Genomic DNA, 26,245 nt, shown 5'->3' with positions numbered 1-26,245 from the left:
GGGTATCAATTTAAGGGGAAATTTTTTTTAGAACGGGGTTCCAATTTGGAGTCCCGGGTGGCACATACCCACCCAAAAAAATACCCAAGTGCCCCTCCGGGGCTTTTTCGTTCTTCACTCCCTCCCCTTCCCCTTTTGCACCTACCAAGCATGAAGGCGTAACATTTTTTCCGGCCTTTTTATTCAGGGGTTGGGGGGGAGGGGGGCGGTGATTTGTGTCCCCACCATATAAGACAAAACAAGATACTTGTCTGTAAGCATTCCTAAAGTTGCGGGCTGTATCTTTGCTCGTTTCTGACATGTCATGAGAAAACCGTGGAAGGGTCTGTTATACATCCTGATCGTCTTCGTCTAAACAAGTGCCAAAAACCATGACCTCTCTCTAGGTGTGGATGGCCAGACCCCTGCCCCCCTCACTCCCTGAGACTTGGGTCGACACTCTTGTAATGTTACAATGTTTTTGCTCCTTTGGGACAATTGCTTAGGTTTTCGCGAACGTTTGTACGCTGAGTCAATAAAACCGTTTAGTGTTAGCATAGGTCACGCGATGTGAACACAAAGAAACCTGAATCCGTTGTCGCCTTATTGCCTTCCTGGTTCTACATGCATTGAGCCGCCCGCTCTCAGATTATTTTTCAATGGACAGCATAATGCAAAATAATAGTAAACGCATTTTTCGTCGGCTCCGAAAAGAAATATTTTGGTGAGGTTGATTGGCAACCATGTTCTAGGGATTCCCCAATCTCACGTGATGTTTTCGACGTCATTGGATCTTGAACAACCCTTGCGCCAAGCAGTTCATTCAAAAGCAAAATGGCTCCCTTAGTTGGTGGAAGTGTGTACAAGCTTCGTTGGTTGCCTGCAGGAGATGTGTATCGCCTCCTCGTTTGGTGTCTTTACTTTTTTTACCAACATCCCTGGGTACTTTTCGGTTTGCTCTTGAAGGATTGTTTTGCTATGGTTCTGAAAGAAACCCGGACTTATACAGGAAGTTCTGGTCCGATGCATTGTAGAAACCCTTTCAGCTTGGTCGAAAAGGATTCGTCAGAAGATTCTTCGTCATGTAAGGAACCTTCAGGAGCCTACCCTAAATTGCTTGCTTGTGCAAGTTCAGATAGAGAGATAAGAACCCCTGGGAATTCTGAGTCTTCAAAGACGTCTGAAAATTCTAAATTCGAATCTAACATCGACGTAGACCAGCTTCCCATTGAATCTAACAAAAACGATCGTCTGGAATCTCTAGAGGAATGTCCTTCTTTTGGAATACGGAAAATCGAATCGTGGCTACAGATGGCAAACTATGATGGCGGGAACTTGAGTATTGCAGATGATGGAGCGAAGAAGACAAATGGTTTATTCCCGGACGCTGGTGGGTTCATTTATGGGCGTGAAGATTGCATTTAATTTAATTCGCCGGTTGTAAAATTTTCACATGCCTTCACTATCACTTTGAAACAATTAACTTTGTATTTTTCACTTGTCTTATAGGATTTCCATTTCTTTGCTGGCCTTGGCAATCGGGGATTGTTCAGAGGAAAAAATCGGATGAAACAAAGTAAGCCTTAGCTTATTTATCCGGGACTTAACTGTTTACACGAGTTGATTTGTAAATCTTATGATTATGAACGCTGTATTTGCAATATCACTGGATCAAATCCCTTCTTGTGAACGAAATAATTGAAAGTAACAATATTATTTGGAACTCTTCCAGCGATCTGTTCTAGAATTTTCGAGAAAGAATGTTCGGGGAGACTTTCACTTTAGTGGGAATTTTCCCTATGCAATACTCTTCTTCCCATGACCTATGTATACTATGCCTCACAAAATACGATGTGTTTTTTCTGTACAAACTGCGGGTTTACTTTAGATTGGAATTTTTCTTATTTTTTCTACAATGTATAAAGTATCATTTTCCATGAGCCTAGATTTAATTTGTTTCACAAATTATTAATAATATAATAATAATAATATTTATTGATTTGTATTGCGCAAATATCAATCCAGGGAAAGAAATTTTCATCTGCGCATAACATTGACTCAACAAAATCCTAAAATCCTAGTACATATTCAAAAAAAAAAAAAAAATTTACAGATCGTTCCTAAAAATTAGTAAAAATAACAATTTAAAAATAAAAATTAATCTTTAAAATCCTATATACAAATCCTCCTTAATAAAGAGAATAAAAACAGTAAATTAGCTGGGAAACGTCTTCTGAAATAAATGAGTTTTAAGAGCCTTCTTGAAAGCATTAACTGAAGATATATTTCTAATAAAAAGGGGAAGATCGTTCCATAATTTAGGGGCAGCCATATGAAAAGATCGATCACCAAGCGTGGAAAGAGACTTGCATGGTGGAATGTTAAGAAGTTTGCCATTATTTGATCTAAGATAGTACCTACCCCCTGTGTCTTTCGGTGATACAAGTTCGGAAATGTAAGTCGGAGCAAGTTTATGAATGGCCTTAAAAGTTAACAATATTATTGAAACATTTCTTTCTGTATTTTATTTGGCTCTGAGTTCCTTCCTAAAATGAACTTTGTTATTCATCAGGTGTTTTCATCTTAGCTTGTGTATATACATACAGATTTCTTATTACAACTTCCCTAGTCTATCAATGGCTGGTTTCAGTGTTACGCCATTCAAAATAGATCAAAATAAAAATGAAAACTGTTCGATAGATAAAGTCCAGAATCTGGGAAATATAAGGAGGTAAATACACAAATACCCTGGCCAAGATTCAGGTCATAGAGGATATTACATAGCCGCGTGGGTATACGAATAATTTGTATCCCTGCGCGGCCATGTAATATCCTCTATGACCTGACCGGTTTTTATTTTCGAGTGCTGAGAGATACTTTCAGCACCAGAAGATAAAATTCATATCACCAAGGGGCCATGTCATGTTCTGTTTCTTTTATAGATACTGATGAAATTCCTACATAAAACACAACTTTTTTTAAATTCATTTTCGAAACAGCAAAATAGTGCAATTAAAGTGGTCAGCTATTACAAAATGCCTGTGACAAAAATGTTATGAAACTCGGATATAAAGTTATAAAGGAGAAATAAAGACAATAATACTTGTATTTTCTGTTCCAAAAAGTCAAAATTCTGATGAAGAATGAGCGGGAAACTCTCTTGTAATTAGCTAATCATGTTAGTAACTATGGCGACACCAATATCCTCACATGTGAAAGGTAAAAAATAGTATCTTCTCTGCACGCGATGAAGATATGATTTTTTAGTAAAAGGAAAAATCCTGGTGTTTCATCAGTATCTATATAATAAAGAGGAATATTTCATATACGAGATATCTGAAGAAATGTTTTACCCAAATTTGTAGGAATTTGTATGGAGATGCCTTGCTGGTGTCCACCTGGATGGGCACCAACATGGCGGATGGAAACCAACAGAAACATCCCTTTCTGAGTTTTGTTACAAAGGTGTGAATATATCCCTCAAGGAACTCATAGACTTTTAAGTAACACTTTTTCTAATTCATTAACTGTTTAAATAACAAAATTCTCCGTAATAAGTCACTTTTTAAACTTACATTACAGCTTTCTTGGCCTCATGTAAATGCTTCGTCACACAAAAGCTTAAAAATTCAAGCGTACTCTAACACAAAACCAAAAAACCTTTTGAAGTGAAAATTTGTATGAAAATTAGTTTTCAGCTGCTCTAATACATCATGAAAATAAAATCTCAGTAATACATATATAGTTTTGTAGTTCAATTTTAGTGACGTCATGTGAAATTGAAACCAACAATACAGCAGTCTCTCCTTGCTTCTCGCCCTTAAGGGGCATTTTTGTAGGAGAAACGGGTATTCCTGAACAACAGAAATTCCATACCGTTGACTGATGATGAGGAAAGAGGAGAAACAGCTATACTCACAGGCTACGACTTCCCTGTAGTTGATTGAAAAGCCAGTAGATTATAGAAATTTCCTCTGCTTTTTTTGGCAGCATGTATTTGCATGCATCGTTTTGTGGCAAGGTAGGGAAAATACCCATGGAACATGATGACGACCTTGCCTGTGAGATGGACCCATTCTGTGGCAGTCACCAACACCCTCTAGGCTGTCCAAAACAAGAACCTCCTGACGGTGTGGAAACAAATGGTAAAACTAGTGTTGCAAACCAGAATAACAGCCAGTCAGTTTCTGGAGGAGGAGGAAGTCTAGTGACTGGGGCCCACAAGACCAGTAATGGAGGAAAGCCTAGAGGTGTCAGCAATAGTGGCAGTGGAGGTGATGATGGCGATGATGGCCAAAGACCAAATGTCCCAGTTGGTGGTTGCCAAGGTGATAGTCAGTGTTATATTGAAGACGATGAGAAAGAAAATGATGGTGATGATGATGATGAAAGGTATGATGATGTTGATGGCAATGACCAGAATGACAACAATCAAAATGAAGTCTCCACTCATCATGAAGCGGCTGGTAAGTGAGGCTCAGAATCATTGAATTTATCCACCAGTTACATGTTAAGGTTATGTCCATATATTATTATTATGGTTTCATTTCTTATTTTTAACTCTTTCATAAAGTGGGTTGGTTGCTTAGGAAGAAAGAAAAATTGGTGATATTTAAAGTTTTTTGAATTTAAACACAAGGTATTCTTCAAGTTTTTTGCTAACAGTGAAAATAAACCCATTCAAGAGCACATGGGCAGTCTGCATGCAATAACTTAAGCATAAATGCTGAAATCAGGGCAGCTGATAGCCAATTACTGGTAGATTACAACTATAATATGTTAATAATAGTACTATGTACAGTGGAACCTCAATATAATGAACCTCTACATAACAAAGTCTTTGGTATAACAAACAATTTTCTTTACCCCTGCAATAATAGTAAAATATATGGAAAAGAACCTCAATAATATAATGGAACTTTGTCATAGCGAACAAATTTTTCCACTTTCTTGCCATAATTCTGAAAATAATGCTGGGAGAAGGGAGGATGGGAAAGACGTTGAGGGGGAACTGTGTCATGACTCTCAAGTATCATTGCAAAATATTTAATATGCTTTAATAGTCTGAGTAAATAATGATAATAATTCTTATTAAGGTTTGACTTATTACTTATTTTTTACATTGACTGCAACCCTTCTCTTTTAATTAATTAATTAATTAATTAATGTATATTTTTTTCTTAGTGTATTTATTTATTAAATTTTATTTACTTTTTTAAGACCCCACAAGAATCGTCATTTTTGAAGGAGGTGAGGTTTCATGAAAGAAGAAGAAGAAGAATTATAAATGTTATTGCCTTTTATAGGTAATAACCAGATGGACGTTAAACAGATGACAGCTGATGTGGGTCAATCTTTTGAATCAAGATCATTTGGAACATCAGGAGTGTCACTAAATTTCACCAGCAATGAATCAGGACAGTTAAGCCAAACGAGTAAAGAATGCCACAAAAATGACAGTGAAGTGTCTCATGTTGTACGTGCTAAGAAAAGATCTGACCAGGTTAGTTTGTTATAAATTAAAATAAGGTGCTTCTGCTATGGTAATTACTCAAAATGTTCTGTTATCAAATCTTATCAAATCCAACATTAAGCAAAGGTAGGGCATAATTGTGTGCAGAAATTGAACAAAATCAAACCCAAAATTTTGTGTGAGACCAATATTATTTCAATTTCATCTGATTCCCTCACCAAATGAAACTGATGAAGCAGAATCCAGGGTTTGTACAAAGTCTTGAATTCTTGAAAAAGTCTTGAAATTTGCCCAGCAATTTTTCCAACCTGGAACAAGTCTGGAAAATAGACAGAAAGTCTGGAAAAATGGTCAAAAGTCTTAAGTTTGTTTTCAAAGCTATAACTAGTGCTTCATAGGTTATTTTATTTTCGTCTCGGTCAAATCTTATTCAGTCTCGCCAATAAGTTTGCAGTGCATTGAGAGAAAAGCTTTGTTTCTGTTTTTAAGGTCCAAATTGATCATCTTTTTGACAGCCCTGAGTCTGGAAAAAGAAATCATTGTTTTGAAGAAAAGTCTGGAAATAGTCTTGAATTTTGGATTCAAAATCTGTATGAGCCCTGAGAATCAGACATTCTAAAAATCATTCAAAACATTTATGCAACAGTAACAAAGAATTAATAGTGCAGTATAATAAAAAATTATATAGTCAATTATGTGTCTGTACACTGCCACTGGATTCATTTTGCAGTTCTTCTACTGTGTTGATGATTATCATAATATTGTTGGAACCTTTGATGATTATTCAACGAATAATAATCATGATAGAATGCCTGATTTTGTAGTTTAAGTATTAAGACGGAATCCATCAGGAAATTGAGTAATTTCAATTTTCAGTGGACAAATACCTGGTACCAGAATGATTTAAAGAATATTATATTCTTTTTTACATTTTTCAAGGGCAAAAGATATAATTACATGTAGTTATCTGTAATAACACCAAAGACTGTGAAAGCCCAGGTAAAATTCTGAAAATTTCATGTGTTAGATGTCATTTTGTGAAATTTGACATTTTTTTTCTCAGGCTGTCATAAGAAACTTTCTTTGGTGTTATTACAGAACTAACTAATATTACATCTATATAGCCCTTGACAAATGTAAAAAGAATGTGATATTGTTTAAATTATTCTGGTACAAGGTTTTTGTCCACTGAAAATTAAAATTACTCAATTCCCAGATGGATTCCGTCTTAACCTTTTCTTTGATGATTTACTCAGTTATCTTTGTGTAATCATTAGGAGTTAAAGCTTGATGTCATTATGGCCAGGGGAGTCTCACAACCTCATACTAGCACATATCAGGTAACTGACAAGTTTTAAGCTGTGGCAGATTTAGTCGTCCATGTGGCTGTTATCCTTATTTACAGTGTAATAGGCTGTTTACACTAAGATGTCATGTGACATTGTTTTTATGATTAAAAAAAAGTTACATGATTTTACCTTTGAAAAACGATTAGTGGATTAGTGAAACAATAATCTGTTAATGTTTACAGCACATCTGAACGTAACTATCAAATGTTTAACAAGATACAAACAAAAAGTAGTTTTATTTGGCCGCCATGTTGGAGGGCAAGATTACATGTATGCCATCCAACGTGGTGGCCAATACAAATCATACTACTTTGCTGGAAAAATCAAAGTGCCATAAAATATCTCCCTTAAATGCATTTCCTCTCAAATTTAGGGTGTAAGATTATTGTTATGTGCTCTGTCAATTTTTGATATCAGCAAGATTCCAACTTATTGTTTAAATGGGTGAGCTTATTTATGGTTTTGGATGCAATGGTTTGGGGAATTTTTTTTTTTTTTGGGGGGGGGGGGGCTAATTTGAAGTGGGGTGCTTATTTGAAGGAGGACACTAATTTGAGTATTTACAGTAGCTTAATGTACACTCAGGTTTTTATTATGTAAGTTTAAAAATAATATTCATCCTAACCTTTAACATTTAAATCCTACTATCTCTAGGCTATGAACAGTCTTCCAGGAGAGGATATAGGGAAAGACGCAGAGGCCAAAGTGCACTTGCAGAAGGCCTTTGCATGCCGTCATCGCAACATGGGTACTTGGGACAAATGCAGTGACCTCTCCTGCCAAACAATCCAGCAACTTTTGGCCCATTCGCAGAATTGTCACATGCGCGTATTAGGAGGTTGTGGCCATTGTATTCGTTTCAAGAATATGTTACTTTCTCATTCTTCAAGTTGTAAGCTTCCAAGAGGAGCATGTGTTATTGAGAAGTGTGATGACATCAGGAGGTACAAGGAAAGAACCAACATCCCTGACAACCGCCACTGGTCCCGCAAGCTTGATCAACTGTTTTTTAGACCAAGTCCACCTAGATCACCCACTGTGCTTCAAAATGAACCTGACTTCTCTCCCAGGGAAGATGAAACTGATGATCAAGTGGAACCCTCCCAAGAAGACTCCCTTAACCTGGGCAGCCTTAAAAGTGCAAATGAGAATTCTGCACGGGAAACGCAAGGGGTGTGGAGCCAGTATCATCTCGATCGCCCTCCAGACTTCCCTCAACCATTTGAAAACATCCACACCTTGTCAGAAGCATATGTAACAGTCGCCCGTGGTCCTGGGGTTGACATAGAAGACGATGAGAGCGACACTTCTGCTGCGCCATTGAGTGCCATGTGTGTACCGGGAACTAGCAAAGCTGCTGAAAATATCATTCCCAGGCAGGAGATCATTTGGCCCCTTAATAAGGTAATGAAATCAACACTTTTAAATGCTGAGTGAATTAGTAGTCTAGTCAAGTAGGTTCAATGAACTCATTAAACCAATGTTATATATTACTTATTAACCGAGAGTGAGTTCATTTCAGGGAAACGGTCAATCCAGATTTTGAGATTTTGCTGTAATGACAGAACAGAAGAGGTTATTAAGTTATTCACCTTATATTCCCTTTTCATTATGGACCTTAGCCTGCGATGAATTAAAACCAACAACTGATCTGCAGATAACTTAAAAAAAAAAACATGTCACCTGAATGAGTTGTACACCTGAGCCTGTGATACAGTCAGGTGACACTGGTCAGTGGATACCTTTTTGACAGCTGTCAATTTGCCTTAACATGGATGTCCATAAGGATGTCCACTATCAAGTTAAACACGGGTTGTGTATACCTTGGACACCTACAAATGGCGACAAAATTGTACTCAAATAGGGTAACTTCAGATAAAAAAAGAATCCACACCCCTCCTCTGTCCGGTCAGCGTGCAAAGAAGTTAGTGTCTGATAGCCCGGGGCTAGTGGATTTTGCTATTGGGCTACTGAATTCTGTTATTAACTTGCCCAACAGGCAAGTTAAGTTTTTTGAGGAATTCAAGTTACAGAAGAACTGTGAAATGAATCTGCTCATCAAAACATTTTTGGGGCTGAAATGATGTTTGGGTTAGTAAATGTTAGCTTCAGCTTGCCTGAATGGTAAGCTGTAAAAATGGCTGTCTTTGCACCCTGCCCCTCCATTCAAAGTTGGGTGTTTGTTGTTTTCTATAGGTAGCTCGAACAGCGGCACAACATTGCATGGACGGGATGGGGAAGGAAAAGCTATACTTCCCCCTTTTGAAGTCAGTTAAACTTAAAAAAAAAAAAAAACAGTTAAGGGTGAAGTGCCTTAACTCGTTCTGTCGCTGATTGTAGCTAGTAATGCCAGGTCATTACAAGAAAACAGCCAATCAGAGCGCGTGAATATTGTAGCCACAAACCAATAATACATATTCCAATGACAAAGACAATAAATTATGGACATATTAATAAAAATATTATTACCATCTTATTACAGTTTCTATAGCGCCAAAATCCCTTGAATTTTAAGGCACTTTACTTGTAAATGTGAAATTGAATGTAATTTTGTGTACATTAATGCCCAAATAACACAAGTATAAAGTATCACATGATCGTTGGGCGGCCATTTTGCCGATTATTTCATAAACATGGCCAGTGCTGTAGGGTCATGTACATGTGTAATATTAGAAAGTGTCCTTTTTCTTTCCTTTTATAATCTTTTTATTTTAGTTGAGTTAAATTAAATTTTTGTTACACTCAAATTGTCTGTTGAACAAGTTCAGTAAAGAGAAACTTCCAGTAAAACAAGGTTAAAACAAGGTTAAATTGTGCAGTTTTTTTAAAGACTAATTATTAGTCTTTAAAAAAACTGCACAATTTGCGTCATTTATCACATTTATTAATCAACCTTTCCTAACGCACAATATGCCCTGAAAATGTTGCATAATTTCTGATTTATCATTGTGCCCTACCAGATAGCCTCCCACTCAGGCATTTTTGGGGGAGCTCGTTTTTCATCCCTCCCCACAAACGCCTGCTCAACCGAAAACAACATTCCTTTCTCATTGTTTTGTTTGCGTGGTAAGTGACCAATCAACAGTTTTGAAATAGAGTGTTGACAGGCTAAACAAGACTAAAACATGACCTTAGAGTTACTGTTTTTCTTCTTTTCTTTCCTTCGCTAAGGTTATGCAGTGCATGGAGTATTCTAAAATTTGACTAAATCTTGGTTTTGCCACGCTGAATCTAACATTTATTAGAGGTCAGAAAGCTTTCTCAGTGTTTCATGCAGATCAAGCAATTATTAGATTACCCTGCGGTCAAGGTCAACTTTCCAGAATTTGGAGTACAAGGTGATTGGCTAAGCTAGGGAAAGGAATGTTGTTTTTGGTTGAGCAGGCGTTTGTGGGGAGGTATGAAAGACGAGCTCCCCTAAAAACGCCTGCGTGAGAGGCTACCTATCAGATAGCCTGAATAATTTAAATAAGTAGTTATTAAGTCCATCATTGATCTGCATTTATCGATTATTTTTAGGAATATTTGAGTGTTGGTGAGGATGGATGTTATGTGGAGAAGGTTCACTGGGCACGTGAACGTCACATTGGTGGTGGTTCTTGTGGCCGTTGTTATCTGTGTATTGACTTGAACTCCAACTTTCTATTTGCCATTAAAGAGGTAAGGCTCATTTTCCCTAAATATCTCTTGTTATTACACTTGGTGACTATGGCTTTTGTGTTTCATTATTATATTCTTGGTTAAGATTTCATTATAATCCTAATCCATAAGTTATAATAGGTGGAATATATGCATGTGTGATCGTCTGTGTTATCACAGTTCTGAGTAGGACTGTTGTTGATGGTACATGTACCTGTTGTTTTGACAACCTGCGCGGTAGTCATCTTCAGAGTTAAAGTGAGTTGTATCACATGGTCATCAACCTAATTTATCATTAAGTCACACTGTTAAGCTGTGATGTCATTAGCTAGGATGACTTTAAATGTCATTTGCAAGTTTTCAATCCATCGTTTGTCACAGTTAAACAACTGTTTACTTTATTGTTAGCAGGGTTGTCAAAAGTAGCCGGCTGCTGGTGAAAATCACCGCCTACTTGGTTAGTATCGGCCGGCTACTCTGCTTGGCATTTCTTTACAGATGGTGTTTTTTAAATAAAATATCCCTGAACTGTCCGCTTGCTTTGACAACTCGGCTGTCTACTTCAAAACTTTCTGACAACCCTGTGTTAGTCAAATTCGCGGTTATCTGGAGTCATTTGTATGGCCCCATTAACTCAGTAGAAAATTCAGTTATGATTCCATCAACGGTTATGTATTCAGGACAACACTTACCCGGACGATTATACGCCACCTACTTATGAAATGTTTCCTGGGTTCAAAACATTTCTCTTAACTGTTATTGTTCACTAGATATGGTCTTGACTTTGAAAGAAGTGAGGATTAAACTGCACATATACGGCCACTAACTAACTGTAGCCACTAATTATTCGTTCTGCAGGTATAGGATAACAGTAACCTACATGATTAAATACGATAATACATGTTACTGAGGATCATCTATTGACTTTCTTGACTATTTGTAGATCCCTGAAAGCAGCTTTGACTTCAATGAAGTGCAGGTTTGGGGTCACCTGTCAGGCCGACACCCAGGCATTCTGGAGCTGTATGGAGCTGTAAAGTATGATGGAAAATTCACCATTTTCATGGAATACATGGAAGGCAAGAAAATCTCTCTCTGTTAGGAAGGGAATTTCTTCTTAATTTTCAAGCTTAATGTCAACTAAGAATGTAGGTGCTTAAAAAATGAAGGGAAATTTTAGCTACAGTATTTTTGAAAAGATTTTAATCCTGAATGATATTGAAAGATATTGGTGGACAATCAAAAAGTCATCAATTAACCTCATTTCCATGCAAATAAATATCATACCATCAAATCAGTGGTATATTGCTTGCATCTTCCAAATATGGTATTAGCCAGGGATGTCACTAAGTCAAGTAGCTGGGTAAATGCATGTACAACAAGTAGGTGGGGAATAAAACAGCTAGGGATTTCTTTTGGTTCTATTTTTCTTCTATTTTTCTATGAAAGTAGCCCGTGGCCATGTTCATGGTAGGCAGGGGAAATCCCCGGCCCTCGCCTCTTAATGACAGCCCTGTGGTAAGCACTTTTAAAGGAGCTGCGTATAATTTGAACAGTGGGGCTGCCACCAAATTGAGTGAAACGTAAAGATAAATTAAAGCTCCAAACATGGCATGCATGGTCAAACTTGAAGAAAAATGATTGAAACAGATTGTAATAATTGTGTTTTTTGAAAACTGGTTAGCCTTGCAGATTTTCAAAGTTCATTTTTGTTGTGAACAAAATAAAAGATGCTAAATTTTAAGTTCAGTGAAGCAAATGTGAAAATTAAATGATCAGCATGTCACGAGCGTGGGACAAAGAAAAAATCTGAGTCCCCAACAGGATTCGAACCTCTGACCCCCAAAACACTGGGTGGGCACTCCATCCACTTGAGCTACGGAGAATTCATGGTTCATATTTGACAGGCGTCCCGCATACTGCTAGGATCAGCGATGTCGATGTCAGACTATGTGATGAAAGAAATGAAAGATCGTAAATTTTAAGCTTGGTGAAACAAATGTGAAAATGAAATGATCAGCATGTCATGAGGGTGGGACAAAGAAAACATTGTTGCTTGTAATGTTTGAAATAGTGCTTGGGAGACATAATAGTTATTTGACACAGAGCTTCAATGTTTCATAGTTGATAAGAATGTGTAATTAATATTTTAAACAAAATGAACTGGTCAGCGAGCTGTGACACAGTCCTTTTAACTTAGGTGGCATTATTTTCCCATGAGGTCATGAGGTTTTGTAAGACAGTCGTATTTCAAGTTAGCTGTCATTTTTCTGTTTTTATTTACAACAGGGGGCTCTGTGGATCACGTTGGGAAAATGCATGAAACTTTGGCATGCCACATCTTTTGCAAGGTTCTCTCTGCTGTAGACTTCATGCATTCTCAAGGAATTGTTCATCGGGACATTAAAGGTTTGTTATGGCAGTTACAGTACCCTTTACATTCACAGCAGGTCAAGCTCTTAGTGTTCCCTTAAAGATTCCATTCATGAATCAATTAGTCATTGCCATAACCAGTCTCAAATTCAAATCTGCATTCCTGCATGCATAATGAGCAGTGAATTTTTTCTCAATTACTCCTCTGTCTTCCGTCAGATTGAAAAATCTTGGAATGGATAAAATGCAGTTGCTTTGAGGACTACATTTACATCAAATTCAAGTAAACTGAGCTGACAGGAATTTCATAACTACTTCACATGTGAATTCACTGCTCATTATGCATGCAGGAATACAGATATATATCTGAAATCTATAACTACCAACCGATTCAACTTTCAGTTATTAAACTCATTAATGCAATCTTGTGCAATCTTGGTGGGGGGCGGCTGGTACACTTGACCTGGCCTGGCCTGACTATTAATCTACCCAATTTATATTAAGGCTCTTCAATGGGAATGCAGAAAGGGCTGGAAAACACAGAATTTGATGTGGCGACATCCTGGGCGACTGGATTTAATAAGATTTTGCTCCAGAGGCTACCAGAAATCCAGGTGTACCTTAAACCAGGGTTCTCATTAAGTCCCAGCTACCGGCTAAAAAACCAGCTACTTGAAGGTTTGAGCTGTCTACTTCTTGGGAAAAAAGGGTAAAGTGAAAGAGTGAAAGCCTGAAATTGCCTACAGCACTCAAGCTATTACCAAGCTGCCTATATTTACATCATATAGCTGTCTACTTTAAAACTTAATGAGAACCCTGCGTAAACACTATAAGTCATTTCAGCTGTCATAATACCAATACATCAACACAACTTTTCAGCTTGAGTCGTGTTTTAGATTAAACATGTCATTTTTGTTTTCATAGGTGCAAACATTCTCACTGATGAAACAGGGGAAAAAGTAAAGTTAGCTGACTTTGGAACAAGTATTTGGCTTTCAAACGGATATCAACAGGATGACTTTCCTCGAGGAACAGAGCCTTTTATGGCACCCGAGGTAATAATCATGATACGTTGCTACTGGTTTTAATTATTATTATTAAAGCTGAATCATTGGATATTCAATTCTAGAGCTCTGATTGGCTTAGCCATCATGGTATATGAGACATTATACCATGCTCTCCAAATATGGTAACTGTACGTGTGTACGCGTCTGCTCAAAATTAAAAACAAGCTGAAAATCGGTTGTTTTTACAAATGAAGTCGTGAAGAATTCTCGATATTTTGTGGGCGTTTTTAGTAAAACAATTATTCCACTCATGCTTGTAGGATATGAGATGATTATAGCCAACTCGGCTCTACGGACCGCGTTGGCTATCTACCACCTCATATCCAACGCGCACTTGTGGAATAATTGTTAATTATTTACAGTTGATTGCAGTCAACCTCTGTCCCCTCAAAACCCAATTGGAAACCTTCCTTACTTAAGGCAGACAGCTCTCATAAGCAGACACTTGGTCATAGCCTTAACTGCTTAGAAACAAACACTGCATTTTTCAATTTTGACCTTCCTTTTGTGGATGCATCTTAAGAACACATTAGTTTTCTGGGCAGGGTGGATTGCTGGTTACGAGAGGTTTAACTGAATAATCACTTCCCTCGAGGAGCTGTTCATGAACAACCAAAAATAATTAGCGCTGGAAACATTAAATTCACCTTTTTCTAAGATGGACACAATTGGCAGTTTTTCAGTTAACTTTTTATGAACTTTATGAACTTTATTGAATTTACATGGCTCGCGCTACCAAAATGTTCCTGAAACTAGCACAAGTGACCCTGCTCGAAGGCTTGTTAATAGCCCTCTTGGTTATTATGTGTGGAGACCCAGGTATTCACAGTAAAATTTCATTTGTTTTGCATGTGATGCATCCATGTACTTTGTATTGCTTTTTAACCAGGTCTGCCGTAGTGATCGTCACTCATTCAGTGCTGATATCTGGAGTTCGATGTGCGTTCTTTATCAGATGTTGAAAGGAGTTCATCCATGGGAACAATATCGCCACTCCGATCGTCTAGTTTTGTTGTATAAGGTAATGCCATAGCCTGCGTCGTGGACGTAATCTAACTTAAGGGTTGTCAAAAGTAGCCGGCTGCCGGTGAAAGTCGCCGCCTACTTGGTTAGTATCAACCGGCTCCTCTGCTTAGCATTTCTTTTGCGGATGGCGTTTTTTAAATAAAATATCACTGGACTGGTAAAGAAACATCGCCTGAAAACTATAGCAAGTGTATGTGTCACTTACAGTTAAATTTAATGCCTACACGCGGTAATTCACCTTATAATTCACTTAAGATTTTCAGTAATTTTGGAGAGAAAATAGCCTGGAGAGTGCAGAAAACAGCATTTCAGAGCGTCTTAATATAAAAATTTTCTGGGGCAGCATGCCCCCAAGACCCCTCTAGAGGCTTGCGCCCTTGGCGCTCGCCATTTCCTTCAGAGCTGGTCGCTTACTTTGACAACTAAGCCGTCTACTTCAAAACTTTCTGACAACCCTGAATCTAACCCCTGCTTGTAATAGCCTGCGCAAACAGCCATCTTTCCTCGCTCCTCTCGGCTAAGGGCATTTCGCCAGGAGAGACGTCTGTGCCTCAGTAACAGAAATTCCATACTGATGAGGTAAAATCTGTCCGGAATTTAGTCAGGAGCTCCGGTTGGTCAACTTAGCAATTATATTGACTAGCTACCAGTTACTAACAACAGAAAAAAGACAAAAGGAAAAGACAAAAGGTAAATGCGATGCATCTGTTAAAAAACAGTCATTATTCGTGGAATATATTCTTCTTTAGAAGAAGCTTTTGAGTTTTGCTGGAGCTGGTTCACAGAAGAACACAAAACTTAACGAAAATCGACCATGGAACAAATTTACATTTGGAACCCTAGGACTATCGGATTAATTAGGTTACAGTGATTTACGCCTTCATTAAGGAGTCGCTGTCGCTCAGGCGCGAAACATTCCTAGCGGCAAGAAATGAGGAGAGATGGCTGTTTTCACAGGCTTCGCTCGTAACGTCTGCGAAGCAGCGTCGAGATCATTGTTGTGGACACCCAACGGACTCAACGAATTACTAGAAGTGCGTTTGAAATTTCCGTTTAACAATTAGCCCATTGAACAATAATATTTAACAAAATAAACAAATTATGGTTTGTTCTCAAATCGTGGTATTTTTTCTTCTGGGAAAACGGCTTTCACCACATTCATGTCTAAAACTGCAAGAAAACTCCGAACTTAGTACTTTGTATGAGACAATTATTTCTAATTGCCATATGATTTCAGTATACTGAATTTCTTGTGTTTTAGGTGAGGATTAGGGTTAGGGGAAACTAATTCCTTGATATCTGTCATAAAGAACGTGAATCTTATTATCTTGCATTCCTGGGTATTTCTCGGTGTTGCCCATTGGGCAAGTGATCTTTAACCCTTTAAGTCCCAATATCCACATACAAATTCTCCAAACTGATCTCCATACATTTCCTTAAAGAATTAGTTGAGAGAATTTGATAAAAGATCAAAGCATTTTCCCTGAGGTGATCATTTTTATTAAATCTCATAACGGTTTCTTTTGCGAGGAGAAAATTGTTGTTGGTCACCCTTAAGACTTACATGGTTAAAATTTAAATAGAGCGATTTTCGTATGACCTTGAAATGAAAACGCGCGAACAAAACAGAAACAACAAACGAACGGAAATAGAGCGATTTGATTGGTTTATCGAACGGATACAAACGCGCGTGGCTTTTGGTTGGTTAAGTGAGCGCTCGGGTGAATAAACGTCATGCCCGAGAACTTTCTCAAAATCAATCGATAATTCACTTTGACGTCATGCTACAACACGATTGGCCAATCGAACAATGCCTTCTCCATCTTAGGGTTTTATTTGACAGGAAAACGAAGAGGCCTTGTTTTGATCTTTTCATCCATTGGCTGATAAAACAAGTAACGAACACTTGCCGAGACCATTTTTCAAGGTCATACGAAAATCGCTCTACTTACCTTGCAAGAAAATCTACTATTCCCGCTCTACTGGACGGGACTTTTTTTCGAGCCCTTGTTTTGCTTTCTTCGAATCTCACAAAATTATATGAAAACAGACAGAATATGTAGTTGTCTTTGATAGTTCACTCGTTGTGGCGGTAACAAGTTCTCAGATGTTACAAGAAATGTTAGAAGTTTCATCATTTTGCGATCGTAATAGGGATTAACCTCCTTGCCAACTTTTCTGGTGAAAAATAGTGCAATGAAGCTTTCCCGGGTGTCATTTTTTTGAGAAAACGCGAAAAAGATGTTAAGTTACTCTCGTGCTTGTCTTCGAATCCAAAGGTCTCTTTTGTTAAGTGTTAGAACTACCTTGTGTAGGACAATAAACTGAACCGAAAAAAGGTTCTGTTTGTTTATATTCTTTTATCGTTTGGTGAACAGTTGTTCTTTTTGGTTAGCAAGGTAAATAAACTGGTCATCTTTTGTTTCTCGTTTCAGATTGGGTCTGCAAAAGAGCCCCCACCCTCTCCTCCCTGCAGCCCAGAACTTGAGGATGTCTTCAACAAAGGTTTTAAGCTTGAACCAAAGCAAAGACCCACCGCAAAAGAACTCTTGAAACACCAAGTTTTTGTAACAGGTGAGCTACATGTCATTTAAAGAAGCTGTGTCACGAAATTTATCAAAAGTCAAACCGGGGTAACTGCCACCAAATTGAGTGAAATATAACTGCGTTTGTTTCCCCTAAATGGTTAATTTTGCGGCAAAACGAAACACAATAGGGCCATTTATACGAGGAAAAATAAGACGCGTCTTAAATAAGACGCGAACTGTACCAATTATACGAGCATGTCTTATCTAAGACGAAAACAGCTCGTATAAAGGTTCGCGTCTTATTTCTGTTCTTGACTCTTTTTCATTTGAGTGTTACCCGTAGCAACGGCAACCAACAAGGCGCGAAAATTTTCCCGCCAAAAATTAACGCATGCGTACGCGAAGGTCATTTATACGAAGTTTTTCTCGTCTTAGCTAAGACGCGTCTTATCTAATAACAGATGTTAAGGGCTGTTCTAAAATAAGACGCGTCTTAGCTAAGTCGCGTCTTATTTTAGACGAAATGTGCCCTAATGTATATGTCTGGGATTCCCTTCCCTACCCTACTGAGTTTTTAACCTTTACTTCCAGAGTATGTACGGGCGTACGCTGACCTCATAACCAAATTTTCTGGCATCGATAGGTTTTTCATTTACTCTTAGGCTGTATGGGGCTCCGAAGCACGCGCGGACGCTCCGCTACAAAAGGAGCTGACAAAGATAGAGCAAGACAAACTTGAAGAAGATTGATACGGATTGTAATTGTGTTTTTTGAAAACTAGTTAGCCTTCCAGTTTTTCAAAGTTCATTTTTGTTGTTTGTAACATTTGATATAATGCTTGAAAGACATATTTGTTGACACGAAGCTGTGATGTAGTCATTCACAGGTAATTGCGTAATTACCATAGCGAATAAGGACGAGTAACTGGCGTTATTAACAGAATGGAAACAGAATGGAAAAGCTCAAGTACAAGAAAAAGGAGGACATGCAATGAGGATCAAAAACAAATTCGAACTTCCAGCTGGAGAATAAACCATCCTGGATCTGTCTCATGAAGTTTTACAGTAGTTATTGATGGATACAGTCTATCATTTATCAGTGAAGAATAATAAGGGGGATGGTTTTTTATTAAACTTTTTTCCCCCAAAGGGGGGGGGGGGAGCTAATTAGAGATGGTAGATGGTGTATTTTTGTGGTTTACTGTAATAATTTTCGTTATATGTGTTTCTACCGATTTTGTTTACAGCCCAAGATGTCTCCAACATGGCAATTCCTTGTTTTTCTCATGGCTACGATCCTGATTACGAAAGCAGCCTTAGTTCCTTGATTAGCAGTTTGGCTGACTCATCACCTTTATCAGGTCGAGAAGATGATGGTGATGACGACGATGATGTTTATGATGATGATGAAAGCCATGATATTGAACACGATGGGCCTCAAGTTAATGGGCCTGTTAACATCGAGCCATCTCAAGAACTGCAGTCAGCAGAAGAACAGCTGCACTCCTTGCAAAGTGGTTAGTATGAAGATAAAGAAATCTTGTCATCTTTACATTTGCACCAGTCTTTTCAAAGGGGTTTTTTCTTGATAGATGTTCTTAAGGGCGTGTTCGATTAAGCGTATTCCAAAACAAGTAATAAATGGAATATGACTTGTTTGGCAGTCATTGCTTTGCTATTTCTAAAATTCTGCTTGAAATAAAATATTCCGATCCGTGGGGGACTCTGCATATGAAAGGGGTGGAGATGCTCGTCGGAAATTTTGAATGAAAACCCTAAAGGAGACCGATCTAGGCGTGGCCCAAGCTTTTTTTGACCCCTAAAAGAGACCATGTTAAAACACAGACAAATGATCTGAGAAAACTTGGATTATATGAATGGAGTCAATAAAACGATATCAAATATACATTTTTATATTTTTTCGCGTGCAACCCTAAACGAGACCTTCACGGCTAAATATGATGGCGTTTTGCCCAGAACACCCTAAGTGAGACCAAAATCCAAAATTTACACCCCTAAGCGAGACGACGAGCACCCCCACCCCTTTTATATGCGGAGTCCCCTCCCTCCCTCCCCGGGATTCCGATGTACATGTATGTAACGTTTAAATGGTCCAAAAATTACAGTAGAAGAGATTTGCAACAAGACTTTTGAGTATCTTCTTATTTCGGAATAGAATCAATTGAACGCACCCTTAGCAACCAAATCACGGTCTCATAACAAACAACGATGATTCCTGAGTATTCTAATTTATACAATTTGAATTTAACTTGAAAAAAGTTTATGTGAGTGCAGATTTTCTAGTTGATTTAGCTACAATCACTTTCATGCGTCGCCTACTCTGCTCATTCATTGCCCTTTAGAGTTTTTCTTCGGTTCTAAGTGGTTGTTTGATATTTTCCTCTACCTGTGACCAGTTTTAAAACTGCATGATCCACTCACATAAACTATTATCATCTCACTCACTTCTCGGGAAAGTATAGGCCAGGTGTGGGACATCGATTCACCAAGATATATTTACCGGGTATAAAGTTGTTTCGCCCAAAAGTCATTTCGCCTGGAATAGGGTTGATTCGCCCAATGTTAGCATTTACCGTAGGTTAATTATAACCATGGAGACGTTCAAAGGAAGTGGCAAGCCATGACAGCTGCCTAATGCAGTAGTGTTTATCGCGACTTTCCTGAGTAGCAGTAAAATAGCCAATGACTTCCACGGTCGCCTAATTTTGACTTGCGTACGTGCGTAAATTAAAAAAAGAGGCAATGTATCAGTGAAACGTCGCGCTTAAACGTAAGAGTTGAGTGAGGTTCAAGTTTTATGCTTACGAGCGACATTCCCTGCAACGTTACCCTGGGTGCCAGAGGCTTTTCATGCGCGGTTTCAGGTTTGCGTTAAGTCTTTTAAAATGACCTGCGCAAAAAGCTTCGCCGTTCGTGTCTTCGGCCTTTGGCCAAAGACGTTTCGGCCTGCGACGGACGAAGCTCCTCGTCGCACGCGGGAAAAAACGTCTGGCACCTAGGGTGCTGCATCGTCTCTAATGCACGTAAAATTTATGTGCGTACGTGACAGTGGAAATCCACCTTGAGAGTGGCTACGAAATCTCCCGCGTAAAAGGCGCACTGCACGCGGAAAGCACAGTGCGGAACAAACTCAAGTGTGACCGTTTTTACCACGGTGTGAAAAAAAAGCCCGATAAATGTACCACAAGAGAAAAAACGGGGTTATTGCTTTTGAATTGTGGCAATAAACATGTCTTTTTCTGTTCCAAGAGCTATTTCGGAGCTTGTCAGGCGAAGAGCTGGAGAGACTGGTCTTAAACGGCATTGCTGAAAATTCCAGTATTACGGATAATGACATCAATCTACTGAGCGGTCAGGAGGATTTTGATCTTGAAAGCTTAATTGGTAGGTAGCTTCAGAATACATTGGAACCTCTATTCAGGGAACACCCTCGGGACCAAGGGTGCTTACCATTTGACAGAAAAATCCGGGTGGGGGTGTCGAAAGCACAATGGTAAGCGATTTACCAGTTTACCGTAGAAACGCCACATCCGTTACGGTTTGAATCCAAAAAAAGGGCGAATTTGTGTAGCGTGAGTCTGGAACCGAGAAGGAACCGGTTAATGGTAAGCAACATTCCGTTTGGTTCGTACCAGCCGGAATGATCAGACTACCTCAAAACGTACTCCTCAATTTTCGGTTGGAATTTCCGAAATTTCCCGTCAAATGGTAAGCACCCCAAGGCAAATGCTCCATGAATAGAGGTTTCCTGGGGTGGGGTTTGTCAATAATTATGCAAGAAATAAAATATTTTTCTTTTATTTTGCCTTGGAACAGATCTTGTTGTAGTCTTAATTGAAGTAGCAAGATAATGTATAAAAAAACATGATTAACTTATCTCTGCGATATCTTGTGTTGAATTCCGCCCTACAAGCGCAGTACGTCGATCAATTTAAGTGAATGGAGGCCATTGCCCATTAATAGATACAGTGAAATCCGCCCTACTGCCACCTCGGTAATACGGTCACCTCGTTTTTACAGCTACTTTATTATGGCCGCCTGGCAAAACGGCCATACATTTTCTTGTAAAACAACCTCGTTAATACGGTCACCCATTAATGCGGCCAAATTTTTGTGGCCATTTGGTGACCGTATTAACGGTGTTCCACTGTATGTTCTTATTTACCTCTAGGTCAAATCAATTTGGATAGCAGTGTGACATCTGAGTGGTCATATTCTATGTCAGGTACAGACTAGACTCGCCGTTAATGTAGTTATTAGAGAGTTTAACTAATCTCGGTGATGGCGCATATTTCCCTTTCGTAAACGGTCGTTGCCATTTTTAACGGACGGTGCCACCATTGGTAACCAAGCCTTAAGTCGTGATAGATGTAATATATTTCCCGGATTAAGTTGCAATAAGGCAAATAATTCGCTGTTGAATAGTCTTAAGAAAGAGCGACGTGGACGCCAACGTTCAACTTCCGTTGAAACTTATGGCAAGGGCTTGGGTTACCTGTTATTGATGTGTCAGTTAAGAACGACAGTTTGCTAGTTCATGTACTTACGTTTTTCGGAATTTTGGCCGGTCGATGTCGTAGTGTAGTGGTAAGGGAGAGAGATTAAGATACGAAAGTTCCGGTTTGGAGGTTTCGCCTCCACTGCCTTGGTTTACAACTTTTCTTTCTCTTAGTGAACCTTAAAGTGGCCCTTAAGAATATCGCTCCAGGAAAATTTGGCAAATTGTGCTATGCACCTGTATAAGTGGCGTTTTTACTGCCGTCGCCGTCGATTAGAAGATGTTGGGCTGATTTAGCAACAGAACGGGAACGTCATTTGACGACGGCAAAGCGCGCGAAAAGGACTAAACTCTACTTCCGGTGCTCAATTTGCCGCTCTGCCTTTGGTCAAGCCAGTTGTTTGATTTGCCCGCGCCGTCGTCAACTGACGTTCCCGTTCTATTGCAAAATCAGCCTGTTGTTCGGGAAATGAGCCGGCTCTCCTCCTGAGCAACAAGACCGGAGCTTAGAGGGTGGCGGAAGCCGTTGTGGTTGCTTAAGCTCCCGCGGAAGGTGTTAAAAGAGAGTATCGCCGGAATTCTCCGAAAGCTCCGTGTATATTATTAAGTTAGAATTATAAAGCCTCACTGGTTGACAAAACACGACTCTCTTTGTACAACAGGAGAAAGACAAAGTATTCATCTTCTTAGACGCAAGCAAATCACAATCGATGAATTTTACATAACAGACCTTTCAAAATCGAAAATTCGAGCTGACGTTTTGAAGTTTTTAGTCTAGTTTTGGCTCATCTTAGAATACGTGTTTAGAGGAGGAGCGTTGCGTGACGAGACAAAAACGGCTGCGTTGGAGACTACTTACTAATAGGTGTCTTAAGTTAAATCTTATATTCTCATTTAAACGGTACTCCCCCCCTTCCCATGCTGCCCTTCCCCTGTTCCCTAGGGGAAAGGGAGGATTGCGTGACGAGCTGAAAGAACGTCTGCGTGGGAGGTTACCCGTTGCCCCGGGTCAAATAAAATTTCCTGTGAATGTACTTCTGATACTCTGTGCTGTGTAATGTTTCTCAGACCTGACCAAGCTTCATATCAAGAACAGTGATGGGGACCTAATGTTTACAATACGTGATCGACCTACCACCACCTATGGCAGCCTGGGAAGAGACCATCATGGAAATGTAAGAGCTGAAAAGATCAATTTGAAAGCCTTTTTATAACATGAATATTAAAGCTACAATCGGCGACAAAATTAGTTGAGACACTTCACCTTAAAGGGCCTCTCAAACGTTTTATAAACTTAAAAAAGGGAAAATGAGCTTTCTCTCCCCCCATCCCCTCCATGCAATGTTGTGCCGCTGTTTAAGCTACCTATAGAAAACAACAAACATCTCAGCTTTGAATGGAGGGGACAGAGGAGGGGTGTGGATTGTTTGTTCTCCGACGTTACCCCATCTAAGGACAATGTCTTGACAATTTTGTCGCCGATTCAGATTGCAGCAAAACTACAAAAACAAACAAACAAAACTATAGCTGAAATGGACACAATCCATGATCGACTGAATGGCGTGGTGGCATGATGGCATGATTTTGATATAAGACAGGGATCATTTTTTTTTTGTCATTATTACTAGAACCACCGTATACAGCATAATAAACACTACCACAGGAAAGTACTGCTCAGTAGCTTTCATTTGAATGGACACACTAAAAGATGTCATCCACAGACTCAAAAGTTAGAACCACCTTGTACGACAATTTAAACAGTACCACAGAAAAGTGCTGTTCAGTAGCTTTCGTTTGAATGGTCACACTTTAGGGTTTTTATCCACAGACTCATCTTGTTCGGCATGATAAACAGTACCACAGGAAAGTACTGCTCACTAGCTTTCATTTGAATGGTCACACTTTAGGATTTTATCCACAGACTCAAAAGTTACAACCATCTTGTACCGAAAGAGTACTGCTTAGTGGCACTGTTTTTCACACTTAAGGAGTTCATCCTCTGACTTGAAAAATTGAAATCGCCTTGTAGGTCTCTTGATTTGGCGTAGGACCCGACATTTAGTTTTCCTAACCAACGCAGAGTGTACAGTGCTAATTTAACTGTTTTTGTGATCAGATTGCCTCCGTGTTAAGGATTGAAGCCTTCGCGTTAACTAGTGATGACGGCTTTCCCCTGGATGTCCATGCAGAGATTGGAGAAGAAGAGCAATCTGTAAGGGTTGTCCGTGCGCATGACACAGACCGCTGGGAGCCTTACCGCTGGAGAGTTGATGTTCACGGGCTCGTAGAACAATGGACCAATTTTTGAGTCGACCACGTTCTTTCTACCAGTCAATGTTGTCGTGTACGCGCGTACGCCTTAATATAACGTACCAAAAAAAATATTTCTAATACTTGTCATTTTTCATGTAACGCCTGTCGTCATTGTTGAATAGGGAGTTCGAGCAACAACGACGGCGACGGCTACGGAAACGTCACTTAAAAAGTGAAGTCGCGCTGCTTCAAACTTTATCGCGCTTATTCCATCTCGATCATTTCGTCAAATGCTGGCAGTTTGTTGTGGAGTTGAATTCTGAAAGACTGCATCGAAGTTCAGGAAAAGAAAAAGAAAGTCGTTGCCTTGTGTTTGCGTCCTCCACAAAACGTGAAATTAGGCCGTTCAATGTCGTAGTCAGGCAGTGACGGCAAAGAAATGTAGAAAAAAGCGTGATGCACGTGCAAAGTTGTTGTTTTGCCAACTAAACCTTTTGCTTTTTTGCCGTTCTCGTTAACCTCGTCGTCGTCGTCGTCGTTGTTGCTTAAGCTTCGTATTAACGAATAACCAAGAGACCTTTTTATCCTATAAAAAAGGAACCACGTTTTCAATGATGCAATTTCGAAGATGCAGCATGACACATTGCATCATTTTACAGTTATATCATTGTGCTAGTGTTGAAAGTCTCAGTTAATTGTCATATATAGTGTATTTTTTTGCCTTAGGCGTTAAAGTGTATTTTTAATAAGGTAGTCAATTAGGTAGATACATATAGTTTTAACTTCAAAAGTTGTAAAAGAATAATATTAATACTAGCTGTTTCATAAATTATTTCCTAAAAATTTAAACTAGTTTCATAGTCTATAGTAATGAGATGTCAAACATCATTTTACCCACATAAGGTAAAAGGTAGTTTTATTAAATGTAACTTTCGTGTAAGACCTACCGTATAGAAGATACATATAGTTTTAACTTCAAAAGTTGTAAAAGAATAGTATTAATACTAACTGTTTCATAAATTATCACCTAAAAATTAAAACTAGTTTCATAGTCTATAGTAATGAGATGTCAAACATCATTTTTACTCACTTAAGGTAAAAGTTAGTTTTCTTATTTTTAACCGTGTGTTGCTTTTGATACAATTGAAAGCGTCTAGATTGAGTTTGAAGTATTTTTTCATTTATAATCGTACGACTATGTTAATTTAAAAAAAAAACGTTAAATGTAGCTTTCGTTTAATGCCTACCGATGTTTTTCATTTTCTTGAGTACTAGGCGATACAAATTGGTGAACAAAACCGTCGAATTGTTTCAGTTATTGTTGTTACGGTTTCCAAGGCGTAAATCTTTGTTGATTGTAAAATTTACTATCTTCACTTTACAATCATTTAGGGGCTGCCTAACTTGTCTCCATTGAAAGGAAGCGCGGTGCACTTTCTATAACCGGGACTAACCCACGATCTTGTAAAGTTGTGAGCCTGAGTTTTAGCAGCCACGAACACGGCTGTTTCTTTTTTGTTTGGTGTCGTCAACTCGGGTGAAGTGCAAATATATTTGAAGTTTACACTATGAATGTGATCAGACAAGTTCCAAACAAATCAGGGGATTCAGCTTTCCCTCCTGCGTACGGGAGAGGGTGTCATTTACGGGAAATTGATCAGTTTTATTAGGAAGTGGATTTTAGCATGGCATGGATTTTTGGTCTGGTAAAGGCTAGGTTAGCAAAATTGCTGTTCAACATGGGCTGGTATAAGCCACGGGTCTCGGCCTAACTCGTCCACATTGGTCTCTCACTATCTCTCCCTAGTGGCGCGCAGGGTGTGATGGGAAGAAGAGAAGCGAGGGAGAGAGACTTCTTCCCTTTTTCCTTTCCATCACCTCCTGCTCCCGCCGCGCGCGTTACGCGAATACGACTGTGGACGAGTCAGGGTCCTAGCGGCACGACCAAGGCCCGGCACTTACAGTAGAAGATTTTAATCTTTGACTTTTTACTTGCTCGTTCGCAAAATTGTCAAGAAACATGCAGACCCGTAAAGTGTA

At 39.0% G+C, this 26,245-nt stretch overlaps 1 protein-coding gene across 1 annotated transcript; it reads left to right on the top strand.

Moving 5' to 3' along the window:
* Nucleotides 1-797: 797 nt before the first annotated feature.
* On the top strand, nucleotides 798-25,774 carry LOC140930413 (uncharacterized). Its single transcript, XM_073380099.1, has 17 exons — nucleotides 798-1,369; nucleotides 1,489-1,555; nucleotides 3,970-4,445; nucleotides 5,286-5,482; nucleotides 6,730-6,792; nucleotides 7,456-8,205; nucleotides 10,321-10,461; nucleotides 11,384-11,519; nucleotides 12,730-12,849; nucleotides 13,738-13,868; nucleotides 14,770-14,901; nucleotides 17,342-17,480; nucleotides 18,681-18,950; nucleotides 20,704-20,838; nucleotides 21,626-21,679; nucleotides 23,021-23,127; nucleotides 24,069-25,774. The coding sequence occupies exons 1-17, from the start codon at nucleotides 814-816 to the stop codon at nucleotides 24,258-24,260; spliced, it is 3,666 nt and encodes a 1,221-aa protein (XP_073236200.1). The 5' UTR covers nucleotides 798-813; the 3' UTR covers nucleotides 24,261-25,774.
* The last annotated feature ends 471 nt before the right edge of the window (nucleotides 25,775-26,245 follow it).

This window comes from Porites lutea, chromosome 3 (assembly GCF_958299795.1).
Source record: "Porites lutea chromosome 3, jaPorLute2.1, whole genome shotgun sequence".
In the NCBI taxonomy this organism is placed as follows: domain Eukaryota; kingdom Metazoa; phylum Cnidaria; class Anthozoa; order Scleractinia; family Poritidae; genus Porites; species Porites lutea.
The sequence above is the reverse complement of the archived record's forward strand: the minus strand, read 5'-3'. Positions and strand labels throughout refer to the sequence as shown.